Source organism: Rana temporaria, chromosome 5 (genome assembly GCF_905171775.1).
Source record: "Rana temporaria chromosome 5, aRanTem1.1, whole genome shotgun sequence".
Lineage (NCBI taxonomy): Eukaryota > Metazoa > Chordata > Amphibia > Anura > Ranidae > Rana > Rana temporaria.
The window spans coordinates 397,812,565-397,831,040 of record NC_053493.1 but is presented as its reverse complement, the minus strand read 5'-3'; the positions used below and the strand labels follow the sequence as shown (position 1 = coordinate 397,831,040).

The 18,476-nt window shown below is 44.1% G+C and overlaps 1 protein-coding gene across 1 annotated transcript; it reads right to left on the bottom strand.

The window, feature by feature from the left end:
- Positions 1-1,690: 1,690 nt before the first annotated feature.
- On the bottom strand, positions 1,691-14,977 carry LOC120941531 (elongation factor 1-alpha). Its single transcript, XM_040354974.1, has 7 exons — positions 14,764-14,977; positions 11,849-12,028; positions 9,112-9,408; positions 8,576-8,726; positions 6,071-6,327; positions 3,606-3,840; positions 1,691-1,821 (listed from the first exon to the last, which is right to left on the bottom strand). The coding sequence occupies exons 1-7, from the start codon at positions 14,908-14,910 to the stop codon at positions 1,715-1,717; spliced, it is 1,374 nt and encodes a 457-aa protein (XP_040210908.1). The 5' UTR covers positions 14,911-14,977; the 3' UTR covers positions 1,691-1,714.
- Positions 14,978-18,476: the final 3,499 nt, after the last annotated feature.

Below are 18,476 nucleotides of genomic sequence, written 5' to 3'. Positions count from 1 at the left end.
TTCAGAGAATGCTTTGTTTTTGTTTTTATGAATGCAAAGCATGTCACCATCCTGCCTCTGTACCTCATCCAATCAGGGAATGCTTTGCATTTTTCTGAATGGCACCTAGGCCAGGCGGCTGACTGTTCATAAGGCTTGGCACACAGCATCCCTGAGACCACTAGTGTACTTCAGTGATTTCCAGCGGCCACGACAAAGGTATTTCACATGTCAATGCCTGGAATTATTCTTGGTCAACCTACCAAGAATTTTTATTATGTGCAACCAGACAACTCAGTTGAGGGGGGGGGGGGGGGGGGGTGTCTGGCTTTTCTGCTTTACCAGAGAAAAATGGCCCTAGGAGTAGGTAAACCAGGGCTCGACAAATCCCGGTCGCCATGGCGACTAGAAATAGGGTCCTGGCGACTTGTTTTTTTGTGTGAGTTGGTGCCATCTGGTGGTGAGCAGTTGGTATTACAAGTTATTACCACCAGATGTGCAAGCTGGCGCCATCTAGCGGTGGCCGTTGGTATTACAAGTTAAACAGCAATTCTAATGTCATTTCACACTACTTTCACTGCCATCTTCTTCCCTCCAATTAGAACCCCCAAACATTATATATATTTTGTATCACCCTAGAGAATAAAATGGCGATTGTTGCAATACTTTGTCACTCCGTATTTGCGCAGCGGTCTTGCAAGCACACTTTTTTTGGGGAAAAAAAAATTACATTTAACAGTAAAGTTATCACCATTTTTTTTTTAAATATTATGAAAGATAATGTTACACCGAGTAAATTGATACCCAACATGTCACACTTCAAAATTACGTCCGCTCGTGGAATGGCGTCAACTTTTACCCTTTAAAATCTCTAGGCGGCATGTAAAAAAAAAAAAAAAAAAAAAAAAAAACACTCTACAGGTTGCATGTTTTGAGACAGAGGAGGTCTAGGGCTAGAATTATTGCTCTCGCTCTACCAATCACGGCGATACCTCGTGTGTGGTTTGAACACCGTTTACATATGCGGGCGCTGCTCACGCATGTGTTAACTTCTGCGCGCAAGCTCCTCGGGATGGGGCGCGTTTTCTGGCTCCTAGATTCCAAGCAAATTTGTCAACCCCTGAGGTAAACTATAGCCAAAAAAAAAAACAGGATCATTTAATATCTCTAACCCAGCATTTTACTCCTTTAGCCACACAAGGCAAAAAAAGGATCAACATCAGTTGAAGGCATCTTGGTACCATAGGATGGATTTAATCAGGGTGGTTCCATAAACTTTCATACCTCCCATCATGTTCTTGGGCATCTGCCTCAAATTCAATAGGGATTGAATTAAGTGAGATATAGGCAATTAGCTACAAATAGTTGAACATTACACAAGTTGAATGAAAGTTGAATGAATGATTTGACTATCCTAATGCCCGACAAGCTTAATAGCCTGGAATTTTAAAAATTCCAGGAACACAATAGCCTTTACTACAATTTTTTTTTTTTTTTTTTTTTTAATTCCCCTTACATTTGATGCCTTGTGTAAGCACAATGTTGTAGAGAAAAAAAAAACTGCACACAAAAATCATTTGCATGACAAGACAGACCAAGACCACATACTGCTTGCTGTGAATTTTATTAAAAAGGTTTAACATAAATTCAGTTTTGTCACTGTATTAGCAGCTTTATCTACTGCATTGCATAAAGAAAAAATATATATATATTTGACACAGAACAGTTTAATTCCTCAGTTGACTGGGATGGGTTTCTGGGCCTGTCTTCTCGCTTTTCTTTCCACCGATTTCACAACCCCCACAGCAACGGTTTGCTTCAAGTCCCGAGCTGCAAATCTCCCTGCAAACCAAATTGCATGCCATTACAATAGACCCATACACACAAACTCAAATATCACACTAATCCTTTGGAGATTGAATGGCCACCTTTAAAAAAAAAAAAAAAAAAAAAAAAAGCAGCAAGCAAATTCCCAGCTGGTGGTTGTGGTAGCACCATCTTATTGTGAAGATCAGTAGAGAATGTTCCGTAGATGGATGGCAATCTACCAAGATAAGATCTGTTCCACAAAGAACTGGACACTAGTTTCGGGTAACCAAGCCTCAACTTTAGGAGTCAAGTCTTGGTTAAAGGTTAACACAACTAGCCTTTTCTCATTTGGGGTAGAGAATGAACATGTTAGAGCAGTCATAAGAGGCAAAAAAGTCATGGGTCAGCCGTTTGCAATCACTGTCGTAGAGGCTATATTCTTTAAAATCAGAACTCTCCAGGTAGTCCTGCTGATGAATGAACCTGGAGAAACTATGGTTACTTATGGTTTGAGAGCCATCATTCCTGGGCTCACTGTGTAACCATAAAAATAAATTAAGTGTGCTGCATCAGGCTCTAGTAGGCCCTTATATGCTGACTACTGGCGGTCATGCAGGGAAAGACCATGCCTCCACTCCATAGAAGTCAATGAGGAAGCAAAAGTTGACCGGAGTGCCACATTATATAACCCTCAAGTAAAGAGTGGAAGCAGCCTCAACCTAGGCAGATTCCTCTTTACATGAGGGTTGTGTGGCTTCTGGGAACCTCCCCCCCCGCCCTCACCATTCCCAGTCTGTAATGGCCAGGAAAGTAGCCACCTGATAACCAGTTCTCAGTTGCTTTGAAGGGTGGGGGAAATCACAGGGGTCCAATAGGTCCAGCACACATACATTAAGAGTTGGTTCACACTAGGGCGACACTACTTCCAGCGTGACTTTCAGAGGAGACTCCGACACGACTTGAGCATGAACCACAGGGCGATCTGGGGCGATTTACAACACGACTTGAAGTCGTCGACAAAACACTTTCCAGTGGCCAAACAACAATCAGCTCTGTGGGAGGGAGGGGTTTGCCTGAGAAATGTATGTTATCTTCCTGGAAAGTCGCTTCAGTTAAGACAGTGATCAGACTTGGAGGCGACTTCCATTGAAATCAATGGGTACAAATCGCCTACAAGTCGGATTGAAGTAGTACAGGAACTTCTTTTGAAGTCGGAGCGACTCGAGTCGTGTGTATTAACACCGCTCCCATTCACTTGCATTGTTTTTCTCGACAGCGCGACGACTTGCAGACTTCAAGTCGGATCCCAAGTCGCCCCAGTGTGAACCGACTCTAACTGATTGCTCCACAGGTATTGCAAACATCTGAGTGAGAGCAGCAATTCTATTACTATTTTTCCCTGACAATTTGCACTTGATAAAGGGCTGCAACAGCCACCTTTTTATTTTCCAGGACCCAGCTTTCAGAAAAGGTTGGGGGGGGGGGTTCTGCAATTTTCTAGTAAATTTATTTTACATGTGAAAATTTCAAAATTGTCCGACAAGTCATTAAAACCTGCATTTACTGCCATGCAAACATGTAGTTTTGAATTTGCCCTTTATAATAACCCCCCTAAAGATTGCAAAACAGCACTCAACTGAAGAGTGAGATAGCCGTAGGATGTTTCAGTGCATATTCTTCAATCAGTAGGCTAGGCGTTCTTGACCTCAGTGCAGGCGATTATGCATAATCACATACCCCTTAGCAGTTTTTAATCAGTTTTGTGCCAAATGTTTTCCTACACCACAAGTTGGCATAATACAGAACCGGGTACTCACCTAGTGGAGGATAGTCATAAAATCTCTCCACACAGAATGGTTTGATAGGCTTCAGCTTGACAATTGCAGCATCTCCCGATTTCAGCGTTGCTGGGTCATCTTCCAGTTTTTTGCCTGATCTACGATCAATCTTCACCTGCAACTCGGAAAACTGGCAGGTCGTGTGGCTTGTGTGGCAGTCTATGACTGGGGAGTAGCCAGCTTTAATAAAACCAGGATGGTTGAGAATAATCACCTACAAGACACAATTTAGGACACGCTCATTGAACTGTAAAATAGAAATATACAGAGAGGAAAGTGGTTTATATAATGGAAAGGTTAAAACTATTTTGTGCTTTGTATCCCTTTGGCAAGATTTACCTTCACTTCCTGTCAGAGATGAAGGGGGGGGGAACTGCCGCTCCAGGTGAGTGCACTATGCAATCCAATCAATGTCCTCTCAGAAGCATGGGTGCAGGCAATGCATGGAGCAAAAATGAGAACGGAAAAAATTGGACAGCCGCACTTCCACAAAAACCCTTAAGGTGGCCTTGAATAGTAAAAAGAAATGAAGCACTACAAAACACAGCAGACAGTATAGCTATACACCCCACTGTCTGCTGTGTTTTGTAGTGCTCCATTTCTTTTTACTATTAAAAGGCCACCTTTAAGGTTTTTGTGGAAGTGCAGCTGTCCAATTTTCCTTTCTCAGAGATGCATGGAAGTTGGAAACATCCAGTACTCTAAAAAAGGTCACCATTGAGATACTGAACTTGCTAATAAATATACTTGAGTGGTGAAAACTGACACTTCATCATTGTATATGCAATGAGTCCCAAGACAGAGCATGAATCTATCCATCCAGGACACTCGGCAGTAGTTTGCAGGAACTCACCATTTGGCTACACACCATGTTTGTGTACAAGTTAGGGGTGTCACCTTGTCCATTCCAGACAAAGCGTCTCTAGGACCTCCCCCCACGCCCTGCTTTGTAGGACCACAATCAGCACTTCCAAGTACGCAGAACATGCGACCTTCACCCTTGTTACAGTACGCCACTCTTTTGGCCCAGAACAGCCAATGAACAGGGAGCGATTTCAACATACTTGCCAATGCAGGTTGGATAGACACAAGGTAAACCTGGCAAGACAGATACATAAGGGGGTTCCTGTTTTTTCTTGCTTGATTTCACTTCCTGCCCTGGGACTAAAAGTGCATAAATCTCCCCCAAAAGTGGATTCCAATTTAAGTTGTAACAAGAACATTTGTGCCCATTTGTAGATGGACCATCTTCCCCACCACTAACATTTTAGATTTCCTTTTTTATCGTGAAGAGTACCACAGCAGAGGGTGAATGCCCCAGGAGGGACAGACCACAGTACATAAAATTAAAAACAGCAGTAGAAACTGCAGAGACCATATATTGATCAAATAAAGGTCCAGAAAAAGTCAACACATCTCACAAGGGACGTGAACTAATGCATGATATGACAACTGTTAGCCAACAGATATCATGCATTAGTTATTCACGTCCCTTGTGAGATGTGTTGACTCTTTCTAGACCTTTATTTGATCAATATATGGTTTCTGCAGTTTCTACTGCTGTTCTTTTAAGTACTGTATGTGTTTTCTTCTTTAACAAACCTTCGCGGGTTATAGGTTAATAAATTTGTATTTTTATAATTGGTGCCTATAAAGTCAATTTGTTCTGTATTTTTAACAGCTGTTGTCCCAATTTATTCAGGACATGGCACTGCAATCTTAGACACTTACAGTCCATCCTGTGGCTGGTGTTACCAACAATCTAATCACTCACAGTACATACCTACCTTGCAGTAATCCAACCCCTCCTTTCCAAGCAAAAACAAATTGAGGTTATACACCCAACTACAGTGATCAGTAAAGGAATGTTTTAAATGAGTAAAAATAAGGTGTGAAATGTATTGATTCTCCATAAAAGACCACATCCAGACAGCAGATGTTAACGCTAACATTTGCTGTCTGGATATTGTGTCTTATAGAGAAGCAATACATTTTGCAGATTTAAGAGCAAGCAGTTATCTATTCATGGTTGTTTTAAATTATATTTACAAAAGTAATATTTGAATACCTATAGCAGTGATGGCGAACCTTGGCACCCCAGATGTTTTGGAACTAGATTTCCCATGATGCCTAACTATACCGAAGAGTGCATGAGCATCATGGGAAATGTTTTTCTAACACATCTGGGGTGCCAAGGTTCACCATCACTGGCCTATAGCTTGGCTACCATGCTCCCTAAGCTTTTTGCATTCTTTGTGAACAAGTTGTTCTTAAGTTTCGCATTTGCATGGCCTGAGGGAATGAAGCACCATGTAGTCCCCTTTGAGATCACTCTACATCTACATCCATGCCTCTTGTCCCTCACATGGGTGTTGTGCACAAACCATTCTAGGGTACCGTTATGTTTTGGGCTACATTTTAAGGAACTCAACACTGCAGCATACCTGTGCTATGAAGCTGGTGGCCTCGGTAGGTGGGTCACTCTTTGAGTTCCCAGCAACATTTCCACGTTTCAGACTCTTCACAGCAATATTCTTCACATTGAAGCCAATGTTGTACCCAGGGAAGGCCGTCTCCAGAGGCTGATGGTGCATCTCAATAGATTTTACTTCTGCAGTGAAGTTTGAGGGTGCAAAGGAGATGGTCATCCCTGGCTTCAGAATCCCAGTCTCGATTTTACCTACAGGAACTGTACCAATGCCTAGTAGGAGACAGGAGTGCAAGCAGTTGATCTACAAGCAGTTGCAAAATAAAGAAATTGCGCAAAAAAAAAAAAAAAAAAAAAAAAAAAAACTTTAGTCAAGATTGTATTACATGGACAGTATATCCCAAGAGCCAACTGCTAATAACGAAAAGACACCTTTAGAAATGTTTCGTATTGGTAATCTACCAAACAGATTCCTATAACCGAGCTTTATAGCACTACATGGCTTAGATTTTCCTCCCTATACACAGTTTTTTCTTCCCTTCCCCCCTAAAGGGCAGATGGATCCGTCTCCCTCCATTTCCTGGAATTCTGGGTACTGCCAATTTAGCCATCCAGAGGCTCCATTTACAGTGCCTCAAATCAGGAAATCTAATTTTAGAAAAAAAAAAAAATATCCACATACAGAGATGCAATGTTTAGCAGACCTGCATAAGGGAGATCACATTGCATACTCCTAGAAAATAAATGCAATTGAATCTGCCACTCTGAATGCTGGACCTTCCCATTGGACCGAGTCATTAAATTGAGGCTCTTGGGGGCACGCCGTTTTACATTTGCAGTTTCATATGAACTTTTAAACCACTTCACGACCCCAAACTGGATTTTACTTTTTAAACCGATCCATTTGCAGAAGGTACAAAGATGTATGGTATGACCATATACCAGGATATGAAGCTGCGCACAGTGCCCCTTCGCACTGCAATCAGAAAAGTCAATTTGAAATAAATAGAGGATGCAGCTGCTGCTTGCATCCTGAATTTTGTGGCACAGCTAGAATTATATGGATGTTATTGGGACACCAATTGCCATTTAGTTATATGGATGTTATAGGGGCATGAATGCCCACTTGGCTGTGCCCATTCACCAGTGGGAGATTTGTTAAATCTATGTAATTGGAGGGTGATATGGGCCAAGTTTTGCAGATAACTGGCCATCACACCTATAGGTTACACATGTCGTTTCAAAAACAATGGGCATCAATAGAGTTGCCCTTTTTTGCTTCCTGGAAAACTTGCGATAAGATTGTGCATCAATGGGAATTTGTGCCCATGCAGCCAAAAACTTGTGTGGTCAGATACTGAGGTTTGGTGAAGAGCCCTGCCTGGCAATCATTCCAAAATTGGTAGCAGGGCTCAATGCAAGCCACTCTAGCTCAACACCAACCTCATCATTTGTGCAACCAAAAATAGCCTTCCTCAGTTCAACATGGTTAGAAAGCAATATTGTGTAACCATTTGTATCACTGGGATTACCCTTCACTGGATACCCCTAAACTGAATTTATAGAGGTGTTACGTGTCTTTAGTCATGGTGTAGAGCCTGACATCCACAAACATTTGACCATATAAGGTGCAACAAATTTGGTGGGTTTCAGTTTCTGAATACATAGCACAGCAGACAGTATTTTTTTTTTTTAATACACATTTGTTCTGGATGGGAGTGTTCAAACTTTTTGCCACACTTTATATGCATAGTGATTGCCCCCCCAAATCTAAGGCAATAGGAAAGTAGTATGGTAGATGCCATTAATGATCCTACCCTATGCCAAACTGTTTAGGCAACAAAGATTTTGGTGTCCCAATTACAGTTGGTCAGCCAGCAGCAAATCACGTTTGTCAATTTCTGCACTCTGTCACAAGCCAGTGTTAGCATACAGGAGGCATGTAAAGAGCATACAAGAGTTGTGCAAAGCCTGAAGACACCTCAAAGGCCTAAGGCTGGGTTCACACTATACTACACGACTTCATCCTACTTTGCGCTGCTACATCGATCCTACTTTCATGAACAGGATACTACTTTGATCCGACTTTGTGAGAGTCTGACTTGTTCTTTGACCAATCAAAACAATCCCAGAGTGAGATAAATTCCTTTTACTGCTGCTGTAATCACAATGTCGGATGTCAAAAGTTGGATCGTTAGGACAAGGCTCCTACTTTGGTCCGACTTCAATGATATTCAATGGGCTGAAGTAGGATCAATGTAGGACCAAAAGTAGTACAGGGAGCATTTTCAAAGTCGGACCGACTTGTGTAGGACCAGTTAAGACAGCTCTCTTAACACATCATGCTACATGAGCTCCTAATGTCGGAGCGTTTGTCGGACAAGTGTGAACCCAGCCTGAATGGTAAAAGCCTGGAGACCAATATTAACCCATCAGTGAGAAAAGTATTGGCAGCCACTTCAATTTGAAGGTGCTGAAAGGCCACATGTCTAGGACATGATTTTCTTGCATGACATCTCACCTCCTATTTTATAGACATCCTGTAGGGGTAAGCGAAGTGGCTTGTTGGCTGGACGCACTGGGGGAACAAGGCAGTCAATGACCTCAAGTAGAGATTGGCCTTTTGAAAAGGTATCTTTTCGTTTCACCTTCCAGCCTTTAAACCAGACCATCTGAAAAAGGAGAGAGTTGAATACAGCTACATGGCACCAAACATCTAAAAGACCAAGTAAAACATTTGAAATAAAACTGAGCATGTGTTATTCAAAGATAGGACACGGACAGGGAAAAAAAAAAAAAAAAAACCCCACACACACACACCTGAAACACCAAGTCATCCCCACCCCATCACAAAAAGCTTTCTGGCATTAGCCTTTGATAGTCCATAGGTGAATAGCCAAGCTATTGTTACAGGAGTGTTGTATGGTAAATCTTCCCTACTGGTATAAATATTCATGAGCACCCCCATTGATTATGTGCAGAGGGCACACAAAAGCAAGCCTACCCACCCTCCCATTTTCTCCCAGGTTGCAACCACACTACAGATTCATACATTACCTTCTGACTGGGAGCAGATATGTTCTCTCCAGTCCACCCAGACACAGGGATAAATGGAATGGTAGCTGGGTTGTAGCCAATCTTCTTTAGGTAGATAGTCACGTTCTTGACTACTTCATCAAACCTCTTTTGGCTGTACGGTGGGTCGGTCATGTCCATCTTGTTCACGCAGACGATGAGCTGTTTAACACCCATGGTGTAGGCCAGCAAAGCGTGTTCTCTGGTTTGCCCATTCCTGGAAACCCCAGCTTCAAACTCACCTGTTGCGGCAGAAACCACCAGCACAGCCACATCAGCCTGAAACCAAGAAGATGATTAAAATCTAAACTGATGAGGTGGCTGCATTAGTTCTGTAAGCAATTATGTCAAGGTGCATACTTTTAGAATGAATGGGCTGCCAATTTGCTACAATAGATGAAAACCACACATGACCCCTTTGCAAAATAAAAAATAAAAAAACCGATGTGCTCCATTTAGTTTGAATAATGCACAAATGTAGTTGGGGCCCAGAGTATCTAACACACTTTTGGAGGGGGGGTTAGAACTTCAGGCTTTGAAGATGTTGAAGAAGTTTGCTGTTGCTTATTGTCCTAGGGCAGTGATGGTGAACCTTGGCACCCCAGATGTTTTGGAACCGTTTCCCCATGATGCTTGTGTACCGTATTTATCGGCGTATACCGCACACTTTTTTGCCCTGAAAATCATGGCAAAATCGCGGTATACGCCGATAACCGCTTTCCCGCGCCGAGTTTTGAATGCTGCGCTGACATATACCGAGCGCAGTACACTCGGGCAGTCTCTGCAACTTCCGCGCTCACGTCCTGGACGTACAGGACGTCAGCGCGGGTAGCCCAGCATTGCCGACAATAGACGAGTGTCAGAGCCCAGTACACTGTATTGTCGGCAATGCTCGGCTACCCGCGCTGACGTCCTGTACTTTCAGGACGTGAGCGCGGAAGTTGCTGAGACCGCCCGACTATACCCTAGTGTACTGCGCTCGGTATATGACGGCGCAGTATTCAAAACTCGGCGCGGGAAACGAGCGAGGACGCCGCAGAAGGACACCGGACCCGCAGCAGAAGGACACACGAAGCCGCAGAAGGACGCCGGACCCGCCGAAGAGGACACCCGAAGACGCAGAAGGACGCCGGACCCGACGAGGCCGCCGCGCAAGACACCAAAACTAAGTACAAAAAAAATAATTTCCACAGGAGTCGGGGTCACTATAGGGGTGCGCGGTATATGCGGGAGCGCGTTATACCGCGATAAATACGGTACTCTGCAGTTGAGCATCATGGGAAACTGTTCCAAAACATCTGGGGTGCCAAGGTTTGCCTTCAACGTGCTAGGGACACCTTTTCACTAGACAAGTGAAGGTTGTACGAGAATGCTAGAACTCCCATCAGCTTTTCGCTGTTCTTATTTCAGATTTTCCCTCATTTCCTGTCTGGTAAAACAATGGAGGTGAAATCAATGGAGCCCCACAACTGCACAGGGGTTCTCCCTAGGAAAAACTAAAAGTTTTGGCTATAATTACACCTTAGTGCTTGCAAAATAAACTAATCTGTACAGTCACAATTTGCCTCCCTCTGCACCACAAAAGAAAAAAATAACACACAAGTATTTATATGACCTCTGGGTGAGATATTTAAGGTTCAGGGCACCAAATCTGCCACAGCCCACTAGAACCGTCATGGGGCATTCACAATATAAGAACCTGAATAGGAGGTGGATTTCCAAAACTTTGTCACAGAAGAATTCCAGATACAAACGTTGTGATTTAGGGGGAAGGACCAGTGTGCCCAAAACCTACAGCCAAGCCAGAAATGCTTAGGGTTCATGCACACTGGCTTAAATGCCACTTCTACAGGAAGTTGGGTTTTGCCTGTGTCCATGTACATTAGGATGACTAGAGGCATATTTTAAGCTCAGCCAACAGGTAGAACGGGAACACAGCCCTGTGTTTCCGGTCCTTCCCCCTGCATTCCTGATCCTTTGGACCAGGAGTCTTCAAACTATGGCCCTCTAGAAACTACAATTCCCATCATGCCTAGTCATGTCTGAATGTCAGTTTTACAACGCCTCATGGGATTTGTAGTTCTGCAACAGCTGGATGGCTGTAGTTTGAGGATCCTCTCTTTAGACACCCCCCCCCCCCCCTCGTAGGACATATCCCAGTACAGGAGCTGCTGGAGTTATCTTTTTACATTAAAAAGCAGGTGATTGGTTGCTAGAAAGCTGGGGAGGTCCTACCAACCAATCACTAGCTCTTATGTGTGAAAAGGCAACTGGCCTCTAACCACCCTACATCCAGTATTGACACCTACATGTGCTGGAGACACTACTGGGATGGATGATGAGAAGGGGCAGAGGACGGGTTGCTATGAAGAGAAGCAGGATACCATGCTGCGTTTTTATTGGGGGCTTAGTTGTCCAAGTTGATCACAACCTTTAATAAGTTTGCCTATCCCTAAAGCTTTAGAGGTAGGAAAAAACCCTTGTGGTTGTCTGCTATTGTAGCTTTCTGGCAGAAAAAAAAAACCCAAACCCTCATAACCACACCTAAACATGTGTAGGCGAGCATTTTATTCTGCCAAAGGGAACTTTAAGCCCAGTGTGCATGGAGCATGAGAAAACAACAAAGTTTGGCTAGCACAAGTGGAAGTATGCCATGTAGAGGACCCAAGAGTTGAACCTAGGACTCCAAAGCCTTGTTATTACCATAGAAACCACAAACCTGGGATGTGCCAGTGATCATATTTTTAATGAAGTCCCTGTGTCCAGGAGCATCAATGATGGTGATCGTATATCTGTTGGTTTGGAATTTCCAAAGGGAGATATCGATGGTGATTCCACGCTCCCTCTCCACCTTCAGCTTATCCAGGATCCATGCAAACTTGAACGAGCTCTTGCCGATCTAGAATAGATTTTCTGGCAGTAATTACAAGAAAAATGTTGCAAGCATCCCCTATTCCCAATAAATTTAAGGACCCATTAACCAAGGTACACATACCCCACTTGTTCTCAGATACCAAGTGAGTGCTTACCCCCCCCTTAAAGGATCCCCAATTTGACATCCATTATAATCAGTGGTCACCAACCCTGTCCTCAGGGCCCACTAACAGGCCAGGTTTTATGCATTACCTTGGGAAGATGCAGACTAGAACACTGCAATCACTGAGCAGCAAAAGATATCACCTGTGATGCATTTCAGTTATCTTGCAAACCTGGCCTGTTAGTGAGCCCTGAGGACAGGGTTGATGACCACTGCGTTATATTATGTCTGGTTTGAATGCAACTGATCTGTGCTTCAATATACAGGACTGGAAATCTTGAAATCTGCCCAGGACAGCCTTTGCATCAACAGCCTTACCACATCTTGCAGAAGCCCAATTTATACCCATGGTTGGCCTTTACTGATAGTTTGGGGGAGGGTGCTTAACAGTCCACCCCTAGGATTTGATCCATAGAAAATTAAATTCCATGCCTTTAACCCTCAAGTCCCAAAAACATGACAGGAAATATTGGAATCCAGTCAAAAGGCAGGCTCTAAAGTTTCACATTTTTACTGATGTCACCATTTAGAACGTGTCCCCCCTCATTACACGTTCTGTCCGCCACCCATTAGACGTAAAACATTTTTTATACAAACCACTATAATATACAGAGGTTATGACAACCACTCTAGAATTTTAGTTTTGGACAGAGTGACACTGGGTTAGATCTGCTAGTCCTCACTGGAGTTCCACCCCATGATTTATGACCAGCATCACTCGGACCGAAAAGAGGATTAGAGGTCACCAGAACAGGGGTGGAAATCTTTCGTTGGGTCACCTGTTCTGGTGATCAAGAGGGCATGTAGCTTGCTTTTAGAGAGATATTCTCCCTTCTGGTTGGGTCTACAGGACAGTAAATAATGGAATCTAGCCAACAGCCAGCCCCAGTTACATTCCTTGTAAAGTGCATCTAAAGCAGTTTTTATGCATAGGGTAGGGAAAGATTAAAACCCTCATCGATGCGGTCTGTGTTCCCACCTTAGAACATTGAGCCTCTATTTGCCCCAATAACCATAGTCACTAGAACTTAAAATTAGTTGAAGCCAAAACTAAAATTGTGTCAGTGAAACAGAAATGTAAGGATTACAATAGGAATTATTGTTTCAATGACATTATTATAGGTTGGAGATGCTCTCATCCTGGGAAGTCAATTCTCCCCCACTGGTACCTACCGTAGAAACCAAAATTGTCTTAGAGCCAAGCCTTAAACTGGACAACAGGTCGCAATTGAGCGGAGCGGAACAGTCCCTTTACTTTGGATTAGGTATAGCCAAAAGGTTTTTGCTTTGGCCACCTGTGTACCATTGAGGAATTATTTTTCTGTCCCAAGGCCATACAAGGAATAAAAGGAGGAACTATTCCGAAGAACAGGAATTGGACCTCAAGGCAGTTAACCTGGGGACACCTATTCCTGGTGCAACTCAAATTTTGGTCTGTAGCAACTAATGTTTTGTATTTTCCCTTTCCAGGTGACAATAGTACAAATAAATAGATGGATCTCAAAGGGGGACACAAATCAATATAATTGAGTATACCCGAAGGCAATGAAAATAAAGTATTAAAGAGTGGAGAGGGAATCCGATTTAGAGGATCATCCTCCCATTTATCCTGGTGGCCATTATCACCAAAAGTAAAAGCCCAAATTTTGCATGGTCACATCAACAGGAATAGCTGGAAACCTTCCCTTAGGGGACACTAGTCCTGGTGACAATCAGGGATTCTCTCACACTTCTTGTATGGCAATGGGACAAGTGAAGGGAAATCTCCCCAATGGGACACCGATGGCCAAAAAGCTAACAGGACTTAGAACCTTCCCTTAGGCTACCCAAAATAGAAAAGATATTTAAGGGTCTAACCAAAGCAACAGTTTTGGCTAAACACACACACACACACACACACACACACACACACTTTAAAGAACTAGACAGTGGTTAGAAAAATAAAAAACTCCCTAGTAAAAAGACACTGAGTCTTGCATCCTCCAACAGATTGGGGAACACACTGCCTGGAAGCCAATTGGTGTCTATGCAGAGCCCAGGGCTGTCTTAGAGGGCACACCTGGGCACTGCCCAGGGGCCCCAGCTGCATGGGGGCCCCTGCACTTTCCCCAAAGCTACTGGTCCTTGAGCCCACGCTGCCCCGAAAATGGGGGCCCCATGATGGCACTGAGAGTGAAAGATACACAGGGGAGGCAGTCTGCCTCCTACCTACTTGATGTCCATTTACCTGCACTGTCATCATTGTAGGGGCCCAAGAGCATTACTTTGCCCAGGGGCCCATGATGCTATTAGGACGGCCCTGGCAGAGCCTCACCATATTTTGTACCCTCCAGGTTTAGGGAGTTTCTACCCCCCCCCCCCCCCCCATTAAGCATTTCCATAGACAGACAAACCTGCACTTTTAAAACTGAAGAATCTTTCATAGACCAAATGAGGGTCCTCTTAAGATTGCAGTCTAGAATCTACTGCATACATCAGTTTGGACCCAACTTAAATACCAGACATGATAGGAGAATGTAGCATGTCCCAGAAATCTGTCACTAGTGCCAACCTCAAGCCAGAGCACAGATAAAAAAAAACCCCATAGTCTTTCTTACCTGGCCGGCAGCAGCTTCCAGCTTCTCCAGGGATCTGGGATCAAACCCACCACACTTGTAGATGAGATGACCAGTGGTGGTGGATTTCCCAGAGTCTACATGGCCAATAATGACAATGTTCAGATGGGTCTTTCCCTTGTCAGACATCTTCTTCGTTTCACTCTACAGCCTCACACTACACACCTTACCTCTATTGTGAGACTAAGTGTTGCTTACCTGGATGGTTTATAAGGCATCAGCTGCTGATAATGGGGAAGTAAGATACCAGCTGAGACCTCTTGGTCTGGGGAAGACCCAGGTTATTACAATTATCAAAATGGTGACTATATGTTAACCCATTCAGTTCGGACAAGGAAACGTGTGCTGAAGACTTTGCACTGATGAACATTTGCTTGGCAACTCTCTAGCACTCCAGCGCTTTCCCTATTGGGGCACCTGCTGGGTGAGTGACGGAAGTCAATGGGCCTGCGGCATCCAGGATGAGAAAGACATTGAAGGAAAGGCAGTGCAATGCACAGCAAGGCCAATGCTTCTCTAACATTTGGTATGTATTCAGTCCTTGTTCATACCTGTGCGATTTGTCATGCGACAAGAAGAAAACCATTATTGTCTATGGGGCCCATTCACACCTATGCAATGTGCTTCTTGGGAAATGGTACAGGTGCTTCTTTTGGCGCAACATTTCGTCCTATAGATTTCAATGGGACCGCCTAAAAAAAAAAAAATCTAACCCACATAGAAAATGCATGAAAATGCAGACAAACAAGTGTGAACCTAGCCTTATACATATTGGGCTAGATTCACAGAGAGTTACGCCGGCGTATCATTCGATACGCCGTCGTAACTCTGAATCTACGCCGTCGTAAATGTAAGCGTATTCTGGAAACCAGATACGCTTAAAGCGAAGGTTCACCCAAAAATCAACTTTCTGTCACTAGATCCAGCATACTGCTGACATCTGCAGTATGCTGTATTTTTTTTATTTTTTTTTAGTACTTATCGTTTTATCCGTATTTCTTTTCCGGCTCCGAGCGAGGAATCCTTCGGGGAGTAGGCGTTCCTAAATCAAGCGCAGTTGATTGACGGGCTTGGATAGCACGTCACGCCATCCGGAAATAGCCGACGGAAGGATACGCCACTCGGTGCAGGAGAAGAAATACGGCTAAAATGATAAGTACAAAAAAAAAAAAAAAATCCAGCATACTGCAGATGTCAGCAGTATGCTGGATCTAGTGACAGAAAGTTGATTTGTGGGTGAACCCCCGCTTTAAATTAGGCTAAGATACGAGCGGCGTAAGTCTCCTACGCCGTCGTATCTTAGGGTGCATATTTACGCTGGCCGCTAGGTGGCGCTCCCGTCGATTTCAGCGTAGAATATGCAAATGAGCTGGATACGCCGATTCAGAAACGTACGTGCGCCCGGCGGATTTTTTTATGTCGTTTGCGTAAGGCTTTTTCCGGCGTAACGTTACTCCTGCTATATGAGGCATAGCCAATGTTAAGTATGAACGTCGTTCCCGCGTCGAATTTTGGAAATTTTACGTCGTTTGCGTAAGTCGTTCGCGAATAGGGCTTTGCGTAAATTACGTTCACGTTGAAAGCATTGGCTATTTGCGACGTGATTAGGAGCTTGCGCACTGGGATACGTTCACGGCCGGCGCATGCGCCGTTCGTGAGAAACGTCATTTACGTGGGGTCATGTTTTATTGACATAAAACACGCCCACCTCTTGACAATTTGAATTCGGCGCGCTTACGCCGGCAGATTTACGCTACGCCGCAGCAACTTACGGAGCAAGTGCTTTGAGAATACTGCACTTGCCTCTCTAAATTGTGGCGGCGTAGCGTAAATAACATACGGTATGCCCGCACAAATTTACGTCGCCGTACCTGAATCTAGCCCTCTCAATATGTCTTTTCACCACTAAAATTAGAGAAGTGCTGGACGGGCATAAAGAACTGAGCGCACCCTGTAATAGTGCTTTACAGTAATGCATGTAATACCACTCGCTTAAGACCCCTTTAACACTGGGGCCGTGGGCGCGTTCGCGGTAAAGTGACGCTTGTTTTAGTGGAGCTTTTCAACCACTAGCGGGGAGCTTTTAACCCCAAAGAAGGGGTTAAAAACTCCCGTGTTGCGGCGATTCCGAAGTGCTTTTCAGGTGCTCCGGAAACGCTGACCATTCGTTCCAATGGGCAGGACATTTTGGGAGCGCTAAATACACCGCTCCTAAGTCCTAACTCGCCCCAAAGATACTGCTTGCAGGACTTTTCGGAACGTCCCGCAAGCGCACCGCCCCAAAGTGAAAAGTCACCCTTGAATGAATGGGAGGCGGTTTTCAGGCGCTTAGCATAGGCTATTTCCAGCGCTAAAGAGCCTGAAAAATGCCCCAGTGTGAAAAGGGGGCCAGATTCAGGTAGATCTGCGTCGGCGTAGCGTATCGCATTTACGTTACGCCGCCGCAAGTTTTACGAGCAAGTGCTTGATTCACAAAGCACTTGCCTGTAAAGTTGCGGTGGCGTAGCGTAAATCCCTTCCGGCGCAAGCCCGCCTAATTCAAATGATCCGGGTAGGGGGCGTGGATCATTTAAATTAGGCGCGTTCCCGCGCCGAACGTACTGCGCATGCTCCGTTTTGAAATTTCCCGCCGTGCTTTGCGCAAAATGACGTCGCACCGACTTAATTTTTTGAACTTCGACGTGAGTTACGTCCTTTCCTATTCACGGACGACTTACGAAAAAAAAAAAAAATGTAATTCGACGCGGGAACGACGGCCATACTTTAACATGGCAAGTCTATCTATACGCCACAGAATAGCAGCTTTAACTATACGCCGGGAAAAGCCGACTAGCGACGACGTAAGAGAATGCGACGGCCGCGCGTACCTTCGTGAATCGCCGGAAAAAGCTAATTAGCATACCCGACGCGGAAAACGACGCAAACTCCACCCAGCGGGCGCCGAAGTATTGCACCTACGATCCGAAGCCGTACGAAGCTGTACGCCTGTCGGATCGAAGCCAGAAGCCGTCGTATCTTGGTTTGAGGATTCAAACTAAAGATACGACGCGGGAAATTTGAAAGTCCGGCGTACTTCTTCTGTGAATCTGGCCCATGTTGTCTAATAAGGCACCTCAATGCACATGCACAATGTACCTGCACTACAATGCAACACAACTCAAGATGTGGTGCAACAATTTTTTCTGTGTTGGATGGAATACAACCAAACTGAAATAATCGTACTGATGCAATAAAATGTGAATGGGCCAATACAGGTAATGTCTGCCCTCTGCTGAGCTGCATTAACTACTTAACCCCCGGACCATATTGCTGCCCAAAGACCAGAGTACTTTTTGCGATTCGGGACTGCGTCGCTTTAACAGACAATTGCGCGGTCGTGCGACGTGGCTCCCAAACAAAATTGGCGTCCTTTTTTTCCCACAAATAGAGCTTTCTTTTGGTGGTATTTGATCACCTCTGCGGGTTTTTATTTTTTGCGCTATAAACAAAAATAGAGCGACAATTTTGAAAAAAATGAATATTTTTTACTTTTTGCTGTAATAAATATCCCCCAAAAATATATAAAAAAACTTTTTTTTTCCTCAGTTTAGGCCGATACGTATTCTTCTATATATTTTTCGTAAAAAAAAATCGCAATAAGCGTTTATTGATTGGTTTGCGCAAAAGTTATAGCGTTTACAAAATAGGGGGTATTT